The sequence below is a fragment of the Capsaspora owczarzaki genome (genome assembly GCF_000151315.2).
Source record: "Capsaspora owczarzaki ATCC 30864 unplaced genomic scaffold supercont2.8, whole genome shotgun sequence".
NCBI lineage: Eukaryota > Filasterea > Ministeriida > Capsasporidae > Capsaspora > Capsaspora owczarzaki.
In genome coordinates, this window is record NW_011887299.1 from 417,660 (window position 1) to 428,736 (window position 11,077).

Below are 11,077 nucleotides of genomic sequence, written 5' to 3' on the forward strand. Positions count from 1 at the left end.
CCACCGCGGGTCAGGTCGCGAATCTGGGGAAAAGGGGGGGGGGGCTTTTTTTTCCACACAAAAAAAGGAGACGACTGACCAAACTTGGAGACTTCGGCCTGGATTTGGCACGCCAACTCGCGCGTGGGTGCAAGAATGAGAACGATGGGGCCGTCGCCGCGCTGGAGCGTGGGCTGTGCGTTAATGTGGACAATGGAGGGGAGGGCGTACGACAGCGTCTTGCCCGAGCCGGTCGCGGCAATGCCGACAACGTCCTGGCCAGACAGCGCCATGGGCCAGCCCTGGGACTGGATTGTGGTGGGCTTCTCGAAGCCTTGCTGGAGCAGCGTGGACAGCACATAGTCCGGGAAGCCAGCCTCCTCGAAGGTGCGGACGGGCTTTGGGACGTTTCGGCCGTTGACCGTCACTTCGCGCGAGCGGCGGAACTCGTCGACCTCCTGCTGCGACATGGCCGACACGGCCGGGTGCTCGACGTAAAAGTTCTTTTCGAACTTTGGCAGGCGCGACAAGTCCCACTGCGGCTTGGACAGCGGGCCGTCGCTGAAGCTGCCTCCACGTGCGCCGCCGCCATACGACGAGCCGCCGCCATACGATGACGACGACGACGACGAGCCACCGCCGTATGCGCCACCGTAGCCAGAGCCGTAGGACGACGGGCCGCTGCTGCCGCCGTAGCCAGAGCTGGAGCCAGGGCGGGACGACGACGAAGAATAACTGCGATCGCCGTACGACGACGACGAACCCGACGACGAACCATAGCGGCTGCTGCTGCTGCTGCTGCGGTCGTCAGAGCGGTAGGACGAGGACGACGACGAGCGGTAGTCACGGTCGCGGTCGCGGTCGTCGTCGTAGCGGGAGGAGGACGACGACGAGGACGAGTGGCGCGGAGGTGAGCGAGAGCGAGAACGATGCGACGACGACATTGCTTTTGTTCTAGAAGAGGATGGAAAATGGTATCAAAAAGAAGTGGGTTTTGTTAATACGAGAGTAGCAACAAAAAAATTAAAATTGAATGGGAAAAAAAAATAAGGAAAAAAAAGACTGCTGAGAAATTTGAACCGAGTTTGTTTTTGATTCCAAGTTGAGATTCTGAGAGTGAGAAGGAAAAACGACGTCAAAACCTCACAATAAGAAATGTGTTGCAGCGTCATTCATACAGTCCTAGTGGCAGAGCAGAGCAGCGAGATAGCGAGATTCTGAGCATCGGGAATGGAAATTGAAGCAGTTTGAGCTGTATCTAGATCAACAATACATGTACTCACATTGATCTGTCTCTTTGCTTGTTGCTCAACACTCACGCTGAAATAAACACCCGCTCATCTCTCTCTCTCAGCAGCGCAGTCCTTTTCGTCCGAGTCCTCGCCGTCATGTCTGGACTCGAAGAATTGCTGCAAAGCAAAGTGCTCGTCGCGACCACCGATGGCCGGATATTCGTCGTAAGCAACAGTGATTCCATTTTTTAGCGTATCGAGTATTAGCACAGATCTGTGCGATGGCTGGCTGTGCGAAGCGACAGGGAGAGCAATACTCAAACCCCCCCCCCCGTGCTCTCTCTCTCTGGCGTTGTACTGCTGATAGGGCACTCTGCGCGGCTTTGACCAGATGTGCAACATCATTCTAGAACACACTGTTGAGCGCGAGTTCAACGCACAGCGCGGCGTCGTGATTGTCGCGCTGGGTCTGTACATTATCAAGGGCGAGAACATGTAAGTTTTTGGCTACCGACTTGGGGAGGGGGATCGCAGTCCGTCCCAGCGGATGGAAGCGAAGGCTGATTGTTCATTCCCACGTTGCTCCAGCCGGGTGGAGGGGACGGTCGTCAGCAGAAGAGGGGCGCATTGAGGGGCGCATTGAGGCCTGGGTGAAACGATCCTTCAACGAATCCATTGCAGTTCCCACCTTTCCTTCTTGTACTGACTGTTTGTGAAATTGAAAAATGGGGGTACCTGCAACAGTGCTGTCGTCGGATCAGTCGATCCTGAGATTGATGAGAGCATGGACTTGTCGCAAATCATGTGCGATCCTCTGCCCAAGATTGCCGTTTGAAACAGACCAAACACAATCATCATGCAGTGTTCGTTGATGTGCTGCTACTGGAATTGTCGATTGGACAGAAACGCCAGCCCCGAGAGTCTCCATAAGTTCGTGTCCTGCTTCTGAATGAACAGCGCCGCTTTTATCATTGTGTGCTCGGTCGCTTGCAGCTGAGTGTCCAAACAATTTATTGGCAACATTTCGCGTCTCTTTTGCTCCCGCTCACCTCTCCCTGATTCACGTTAGCACTGTTTCGATTGTGACTCAAACACCAAACCACCTGCATCGCATGTACATCTCTCCATCAGCGAAAGAGAATGCTCTTTCCATGAAACGCAGCGTGAACTTTTGGAGCTGTCTGAGCTCTGTCTGTTCGTCTTGCTGGTCCACAGTCAAGTGAATCTCAGACACTAAATGTTTCGGCAAGATGTCTGCATCCAACAAGTGCGATTCGCCCTGGCCTGGAGACTGGCGAAGGTCATTCTCACAGGCAGCAGCCGAATTGTCAGCAACTACTCCCCAAACACCCCAAACCCCTCCTAACCTCACCCAACTGCTAATTAACGCACTTTACAATCCATCTCTCACTCGTAGTCTCAGAACGCTCCCAAATCCAGTCACTTGTCTTCTCTTTCAGTCTAACTTTCGCTTTGGGACAGGCTTTTTCAAAACTTCTCTTGCCTTTACCCCCCCCCCTCGCTCCCATTTGTGCAATGAGTCCCCGAAAGCTCGTGCCACAGACCAAGCCAACGTCGCCGGCGTCGCGCTTTGTAGATGCTTCTGCAACGGATGGCAGGCAACACCCGCGACGAACTGCTGCTGCTGGCAAGTCGCAGCAACCCGCCATGCGAACACGCGTCCCGTCACAGCCAGTGCCAGTGCGTGGACACCGAGCCTCAGCCCTGGACGAGGGCGACGAGGGCGACGAGCGGTCGTATGGCCATAGCGGCGCAAAGAGCACCGCGGCTGCAGCACGAAGCTCAGGCCTCCAGCAGCAGCAGCTGTCGAGTCCCGCGCGCCATCGCCCAGGCAGCAACAGAAACACGTCTGCTGCCGACGAGGACGATTCGCCTGACGAGGACGATTCGCTTGACGAGGACGACTTCAGGCCGAAGCACCGCAATCTGTGGACGACGGCAGAGATTGCGTGAGTACTTATAGCACGTTGCCAGCCGCTTCCTGGATTCTATGCGATTGGTGAATGAGCATGCGCTGGAGGCTCAGACCTTGCAGGAGGGAGACGCGAACAAGCGCCACCGCCAACACAATGGCAAAGCGAAAGTTTAACAACGAAAAAGCGCGGGGAAAAATTCAAAATTTCAAAACATTTTACTCTTTTGCTTCTTTTGGTGTATCGATGCTTTTGACACGTCAATCTGATTGAATTATTGGTGGTATGGGTGTGCCTTTTTGTTATTGGGTTTCTTGGCAACCCAACAGGGCTCTGAAACAAGGTGTTGAAAAGCTCGGTGTCGGCAAGTGGACGGCCATTCGAAACGATCCGCGCTGGTCGCACATCCTGAGCAGACGCACCCCGCAGAATCTGTACGACAGGTATCGAGTTGCTGGATTTAGAATGAGGCGGCAGCCACGCGAGCAGCCGTTCCGCAAGTTCATCCTGTTGGATGCAGACCACAAGCCCGTCATGGGAGGAACAGCAAAGTCTCCCGCGCCTGTCGTTTACGGACGAGGCGCTGCAGGAGTGGGCTTGGGCCGCGTACGCCATCCGCGTGACGCAGCCTTGAAAGCAGCAAAGCGGTAAGCCAAGCTGTTGGTCAGCGTCGTTTTGTTCGGTTTTCTTGTTTGCAGCTTGCGGAAATGGGGTTGCGTCACGTTCGCATGAAAGCTCATCAGTTTTATCATCTTTTTTGGTCTGGACCTTTCGGTGGACAGTGATGATCTGTATTCCCCTGAGGAAGAGACATGCACAATCTACCTTCGAGAGGTCGGCAACCAGTGCAACCAAAAGTTCCAGTCGCAAGATCCGCTCTCCGCACTGCCAATGCACTACGACGTTGTGTATGTGTTTTCGGGCTCGCGGCATTTGATTCCAGCACCAAAACTTGAGCGATTCGCCAACTACTCGCAAGTTTGGACGACACGCGCCCAGCTGATTCGCCGAGAGCCGCTCAAGTACGGCCGTTTTGCTGTTGTCGACGAGAGCCAAGCGGCGGACGAGAGCGCAGAGACCGAACAGAAGACTACTCCGAAGAAGAAGAAGAGTGCTCCCAGCAAGCCCATTCGTGCTGCTGCAGTTCGCTCTCGAGAGCAAGAGCTTTCGAAGCGACGGCAAGCCGTCGAGGAAGCTGAAGACGATGAGGACGAGGACGAGGACGAGGATGAGAATGAATCGCTGCCCACAATTGCCCAGTCGCCTAGGCAAGCGACGACCGTGGACCGAGCACGCACGTCAGCCGTTCACAAGAGCAGTCGTTCGAGCACAAAGCCCAATGCATCAGCCACGCCATCTCGGGCGCCAGGCACACCTGCTTTTTCTAGTTCTTCTTCTACTGCTGCTGCTGCTGCTGCAAGCTCGCCAGGCCGAGCGGCATTCGGTGGGCTTCCGCCATTGCGTTTCAGTACGGCTTCCGCTGACACTGAGTTTCTCGGGTTTTGATTCGGCTCTTGGTCTGAAGCGCTCGCTCGCCTGAGTTCAAAGCGTTTTTGTTCCTGTACTCATCCTTGACTTGGTTTGTGTGCTGCTTGTTGATAGCTCGATGTTTGCATGTGTTGTTGCCTTGCTGCACCCTCGAATTTTCCATTCGATTTCCATTTTTCCCCTTTTTCGATTTCCCAGCTTTTCCACCCTCTGTTCACTCTTAATTTTTGTGCATAATTTCAAGCAATCATGGACGAAGTTGACAACCTTCTCAGCGACCTGACCAGCCAGATGAGCTCGGTTGGCATTGCAGGCTACCAAGGTTTGTGCCACAGTGCAGCTCTCCTCTCCTCCTCCGCCCTCCGCTTCCGTCTCTTCGCTCCCCCTCCTGTTCCTGTGTTGCTCTCTATCTGTTGATCGTTTCTGCTCTGATCCCTACCACCCAGTTCATCGTCCTCATCCTGTCGACGCTCCTTTTTCTTTTTTTTTTGGACTATTTTTTTGCTTTGACATTCTGTCTCCGACTGTGCTGTTTGTTCGACTCTGCCGCGTTGGCGACAAATCGACGGACGCTCTGCGCATTCGCATCCGCAACGGGCGGCCGTGACCCCTGGTGAACACCTCCGCAGCCCCAGCGCCTATTTGTTATGGAAACATTGGCAATGCATTTGGATTGCCTTTTTTTTTTTTTTTTTTTTTTTGGAAGGTGTTTGGAGATCCACTTGTTGCTGGGTGTGAGCTCTGAGCCACACAGCGCTACAAAGTGAGTGAATGAGTGAGTGAGTGATGCTCGTATGGCGTGCTCTGCGACGTTGCAAAATGGAAGGCGAAACAAAGTGCAGTCCAAAACTGCAATCGAAATTGACAGCAGCAGCAAAAAAAAAAAAAAAAAAAAAAAAAAAAAAAAAAAAAATCCGAAAAAATTAAAAAAAAATTCCTTCAGTTTCCTTATTGAAACAAGCGTTCGTTTTTATGTGTTTTTGTTTGAGTCAGTTTTTGGTTGTTGACAAAATCTGAGAAAGTTTGACATTTTGCCAATAATGCATCGATCACTGATGTTTTTATTCTTCACTCTACATCTGACAGGCAAGTGCACTCTGTGCAAGCAAAACATTATCAACAAGGGCACGTATGTCGAGGCGAGCGGATTGCGCTGGCACAAGCCGTGCTTTGTGTGCTCGGACTGCAAGGCCGATCTCACGCAGGACGGCTACTATGAGCTGAACAAGAAGCTCTACTGCAAGACGCACTATGTCGAGCGCTCGTGCGACAAGTGCGCAACCTGCAACCAGCCGATTAGCGATCAGATTTTGACGGCGCTTGGTGGCCAGTACCACCCAGAGTGCTTCAAGTGCGTCGAATGCCAGTCTGGCCTGCACGGCAAGACCTACTTTGGCGAGGCGTTCAAGTCGTACTGCGAGCCTTGCTACCACAAGAAGTTTGCCCCAAAGTGCGCCGCATGCTCCAAGGACATTATTGCCGCTGGCGAGAACTCGTTCTGCGTTCGTGCGTTTGACAACCGTTACCACAGCGAGTGCTACAAGTGTGTCGTCTGCAGCGTTCCCTTCTCCAACGACGAAGGCAAGGGCGCCATTCAGCACAAGGGCCAGCTGTACTGCAAAACGCACTACCAGACAGTTTCAGATTCGTAGATTCGTCCAAAGACGTGGAGGGTGTTTGTTGTACAAAATTGGCGTGCAAGGTTGAGATTGCTTTGGTTGCTCAATGTTTCTCGATAATGCAAAGCCATGAAACTGCAAAGTTTTCATTCGAGCTCATATATTTGGCATGGAACAATAACCGGTATTGACAAGTTCTCTATTCCACATGTTTTCGACCCACTCAAAAGCAATATCTAACAATTCGACTAAGGTACGGGATCGCCAGCATCGAGACCAAGCAGAGCGCGCAAGTTTTGTCCGGCCGGGTTGTGCCCCTTCTTGTACGCCTCGCGGTAGTAGCGGACTGCGGTGCGGCGGTCTTTTTTGACACCTTTTCCAGTCTCGAGACAGAGCGCATAGTTGAAGAGACACGTCCCAATCCCTCGATCTGCGCCGATGCGAAACAGCCGAGCGGCTTCGACAACGTCTCGCGGAACCGTTGACGCTCCGTTGAAAAACAAGACGCCCAAATTCGCCAGGGCCGGGCCGTGAAACTGCGCCGCAGACAGGCGATACAAACGCACAGCCTCGTGCAAATCCCAGAATGTGCCAATGCCAGTTTGGTGCAGGCGAGCAAGATTGCACTGTGCGTTCGCATTGCCCTGGTTGGCCGCAAGCGTAAAGAGCCGAGCGCTCTCGGTCGGGTTGGGAGGGAGAACGCCTGCCACGCCCTCGCCGTGCAGTACACCGAGATTGCATTGGGCATTGGCGTCCCCTTGCGCGGCAGCAATCGTGTAGTGTTTGATGGCCTCGCTCATGTTCTTCACAGTGCCCGTCCCCGTCTCGTACAAGTAGGCCAACTCGGTATGCGACAGATGGGCAACTTGGAGGAAGGTGTTGAACGCCAGCGTGGGGTCTCGCGGCACACCAAGGCCTTTGAGATGCAGAACGGCAAGATTGTAGGTGGCCATTGCGCAGCCGCCCTCGGATGCGCGCTTGAAGAGGCGCGCGCTCAAACGGGGGTCGAGAGGAACGCCAAACCCTTCGTTGTGCATGACGCCCACGCCGTTGATGGCGTCGACACAGCCCTCCGCAGCAGCCAAACGGTACAAGCGCATGGCTTGGTTGGCGTCCCTTGCGACACCGAGCCCGTGATAAAAGCAGCGTGCCAGGTGGAAGTGAATGAGCATAGAAGGACGAGCAGTGGGCGGGAGTACAGGCGGGAGGATTTGCAAATCTTCAGAATCTGACAGGCCGTCTTCAAAGAGCGACGAGGACAAGACACGAGAAGTGGACGCCAGCTGCGGTGCAAACTGCACATGAGCAGTCGGGCGAGATCGCGTGGCACTGCTCAGTCGGTGTTGGTGGTGCGTGCAAGGCTGCAAAAACTGCGGGCAAGAGGTCATGTGGTAGGCAGGACTGCCGGTTTTGTTGAGCGAGCTCGGGAGAGCAGCACTGGCAGTGTCAGGATAGCTACTGGCAGGCGTAATGACACCAGACCAAGAAGCGCGCGATGCTTTTTGGGGAAACACGGCAGCGCTTGTTGCAACCACAGGCTCGGGCTGGACCAGGGAGGGAATGGCCGTGGCAAGCTGCTGCACACTCTCGCCAAAGAAGGTTTCGCTCAAGCGAGGCGGGGTCTCGCGCGTCGGGTCTTCGGGCGAGGAGGCGCGAGAGAAGATGGAGGGTGAAAGCAAGGGATCGGGCGATGTGGCGCGGCTCTCAATAGGGATGAAGGCTGAGGCTAAAAGCGACGAAGTTGGAGAAACCGCTTGCCTTCCAGTGGCCGGTGGAGCTGTGCTGGTGGTGGTGGTGGTGGTGGTGGTGGTCGCCGGAGCGCTGCCAGAGCTGGTCGTCGAACAGAACGCTGCACTGCTGTTGATGGAAGAGGACGAGCCCAGAAAGCTATTCGACAATCGCCTTCGGAAGGACGCGAAAAATGTTGTTGAAGGACTTTCGTCGCGCTGTCGAGGTGTGGTGTTTCCCGACGCGGAGCACGAGCCGGTTTGGGACGGTGCGCCAGATTTCGAGGACGCGGAGGCGTGAGCATCAATGACCGACAAGGCAATGCCGGCGAGGGACGAGTAGGACGCTCCAGCAGACACGCGCCGTTGCCCAGGGATGCGAGCAGCAGGCGAGGACATTGGATTGGGACTCGGCGAGGTTGGGCGCTTGATGGAGCCGACAGCCGACGTGCTCGACGCACGAGCTCGAATGGCCCGTTGCATGGTGTGTGGAATAGCAGATGCCGGCCCTCCTACTGGCGCAGAAGGAGCAGTAGTTTGAGGCAAGACGTTCGAGTCGTGGAGGTGCAGCGTAAGATCAAGCGGCGATGAGGGTCGTTGCGATGCACCGACAGCTTCCGATCCGACTACTGCAGATTCGGGTAAACCCTGGGGGCGCACCGGAGACAACGGAGGTGAAGCAAGTGCTGCGGCTCCAATCATTGTCGCATCAACATCAAAGCCGCCGCAATCGCACACGCAGCCACAGACGAACTGTGTTTTGTGCGCGGTTGTCGCAGCTGCTGCAGCAGAAGAAGACGAAGAAGACGAAGAAGGAGAAGCCGCATGTGGCTCTGGTGATATCAAGCAGGTGGCGGCTTGTGGCTGCGGGTCTGCGGGCGAGTTGAGCTGGTGGGCTTGAGCAAGTTGTGCAGCGGCCATTGCCAAGAGATTGGACGACGTTGGAGCCACCTGCTGCTGTGTTGCATTCTTTACCTTGCCCGCATCGGCCGAACAGAGCGTCGGGTGTAGATTGCTCACTTGGGACTTGTTGGACGCGACAGCACCCGAATTTACAGTTGCACTTGCGGTAACCAACTCGCGCTGGCAGGTAACATCAATCGCACGATCGTCCGGAACAACGTGCGCACCGACTGCGACACATGCACGCTCGCTGAGCTTGAGAAGCCAGTCAAAGCATCCCGCCTGGTTGGCCTGCCGCTGCAGCTCGTCGGCCTTCTCGAGGTTCTTGGCCAAACCGCCGAGCTGGTTGCGGTAAAACCAGGCGAGCATGTAGAGCGCGGGTCCAAACTGCTTCTCGGCCGCCTTGGCATACAGCTCTGCAGCACGCTCGCGGTGCCGACACAGCAGCGCCTCGAGTGCCTGGGGTGTCGTCGCTGCGTGGGCTTTGGGCCGAGGAGCCTGAGCTTGAGCTTGAGCATGGTGGCTGCTGGTATCAACTCCGACAGCTGAAGCTGAATCATCCTGACCCGTGGTGGCTGTTGTTGGCCGGGCTGCTTCGCTGTCTGTTGCAGCTTCCCTGTCTGTTGATGCTACTGCTGCTGCTGCTGGTCTGTCTGCTGTCGAGGCAAGCGAGTGGCTGCTGGCGGCTGCGGTCGACTGAGATTGCGCCGCAGAATCAACCACCCCAGCGCCGACGACCGCAACAGCACCAACGGTGCTCGACTGCGATGAGACGGTACTTGCTGCCGATGCATTTGCAGTCGATGCTGAAGCGGCCGTTGCGTCTAGAGTCGGCAGCAAGCGACGAGCAGCATCCGACGCGTCCACCACGTCCATGTTGCTGCGATGACTATTATCACCCTCACCCTCGTCACCCTCATCGTCGTCGTCGTTGGCTGGGGACTGCTGGTGGTCGTAGAAGCTGAGCTCTTCGTAGAGCGCGAGCATGAAGAGCGCCTCGCCCGAGCCGTTCGCAGCGGCCTTCTGATAGAGCGGCAGCGCAGACGCGGGATTGCCCAGGTCAAAGTACCGACGGTGCGCCTCTTCCATCGCGTCTGCAGTCGACCGCCGCCGTCGCTTCAGCAGCGCACTCGACAGCGACCGCAGCATTTATTGGAAGCGAAAAGCGGGAGAGGCGGGGAGAAGTGGAAGGAAGCAAAAGTAAGGGAAATCTCGGTGATCACGACGGACTCTGAGCAAGCTAAACTTGAAGGAGAACTGCATTGCTGTTTTTTTTCTGCACTTTTTAGTGTTTTAGTGTGTGTTTTAGTTCTTTTTTGCATGCATCGTGCTGCTGCTGCTGTTGTTGTTGTTGTTCGCTTCTGCTCTTCTGAGGGACGTAAGAACAGTGAGAGACAGACTTTATTCCCCAATCCAGTCTTCCTTTCACTTTTCCCTTTCATCTCTCTCTCTCTCTCTCTCTCTCTCTCTCTCTCTCTCTCTCTCTCTCTCTCTCTCTCTCTCTCTCTCTCTCTCTCTCTCTCTCTCTCTCTCTCTCTCTCTCTCTTCAAATGGTGCTGCTGAAGGGCTTCCGGGTGCTGGTCAAGTCGAATGACCTGCGAAAACTCAAACCGCACACTTGCATTGTGAAACCGACGCTCTTGTTGGGGTTTTTGGGGCGACTCGGATTGTGTGTCGAAACCTTGACAATACTTCGACTTCAACAGACCGAGCTGCTGAACACAACTGGAAGAGCAGAAGAAAGCAAACAGCAGAGATTGGGGCGACTCGGATTGTGTGTCGAAACCTTGACAATACTTCGACTTCAACAGACCGAGCTGCTGAACACAACTGGAAGAGCAGAAGAAAGCAAACAGCAGAGAACAGAAGAAAGAAACTGAAAAAACGGTTGATTTTCTTCTTTTTTTTTTTTTTTCTTTTTTTTTTTTTTTTTTTTTTTGAAAATGTAAGAAAGGTATGTGTTTTTTTGAATGTCTGTCCATTGATGGTTCCATTTGGCCCAACAGCAGCAGCAGCAGGCAGCAGTGTTCTGTGGTGGGGGATGCTCATCAGCCAGAACCAGCAAGCCTGGCTTTATGTTCCTCCAATGTTGCTTGCGAAAAGACTTTGACCTCCTGCGTTTCGCTGCGCTGAAGGTCGGCATTAGATCTGGAAGCTGGACCTGGAAGCTTTGAATGAGCCCGCCTTTTTTTTTT

At 54.7% G+C, this 11,077-nt stretch overlaps 4 protein-coding genes across 4 annotated transcripts; 3 read left to right on the forward strand and 1 right to left on the reverse strand.

Moving 5' to 3' along the window:
* Window positions 1–1,345: 1,345 nt before the first annotated feature.
* Window positions 1,346–2,255, forward strand: CAOG_05070 (hypothetical protein). The gene is made up of 3 exons (XM_004346705.2): window positions 1,346–1,436; window positions 1,579–1,706; window positions 1,956–2,255. Exons 1-3 carry the CDS (start codon window positions 1,368–1,370, stop codon window positions 2,044–2,046), a joined length of 288 nt encoding a protein of 95 aa, XP_004346755.1. The 5' UTR covers window positions 1,346–1,367; the 3' UTR covers window positions 2,047–2,255.
* Window positions 2,256–2,664: 409 nt separating this feature from the next.
* Window positions 2,665–4,815, forward strand: CAOG_05071 (hypothetical protein). Its single transcript, XM_004346706.2, has 3 exons — window positions 2,665–3,181; window positions 3,475–3,792; window positions 3,928–4,815. The coding sequence occupies exons 1-3, from the start codon at window positions 2,748–2,750 to the stop codon at window positions 4,649–4,651; spliced, it is 1,476 nt and encodes a 491-aa protein (XP_004346756.1). The 5' UTR covers window positions 2,665–2,747; the 3' UTR covers window positions 4,652–4,815.
* A 44-nt stretch (window positions 4,816–4,859) lies between these two features.
* CAOG_05072 (hypothetical protein) lies at window positions 4,860–6,447 on the forward strand. Its single transcript, XM_004346707.2, has 2 exons — window positions 4,860–4,955; window positions 5,720–6,447. Exons 1-2 carry the CDS (start codon window positions 4,883–4,885, stop codon window positions 6,283–6,285), a joined length of 639 nt encoding a protein of 212 aa, XP_004346757.1. The 5' UTR covers window positions 4,860–4,882; the 3' UTR covers window positions 6,286–6,447.
* CAOG_05073 (hypothetical protein) lies at window positions 6,400–10,134 on the reverse strand. Its single transcript, XM_004346708.2, has one exon. The coding sequence runs from the start codon at window positions 10,029–10,031 to the stop codon at window positions 6,501–6,503; it is 3,531 nt and encodes a 1,176-aa protein (XP_004346758.2). The 5' UTR covers window positions 10,032–10,134; the 3' UTR covers window positions 6,400–6,500.
* Between the last annotated feature and the right edge of the window lie 943 nt (window positions 10,135–11,077).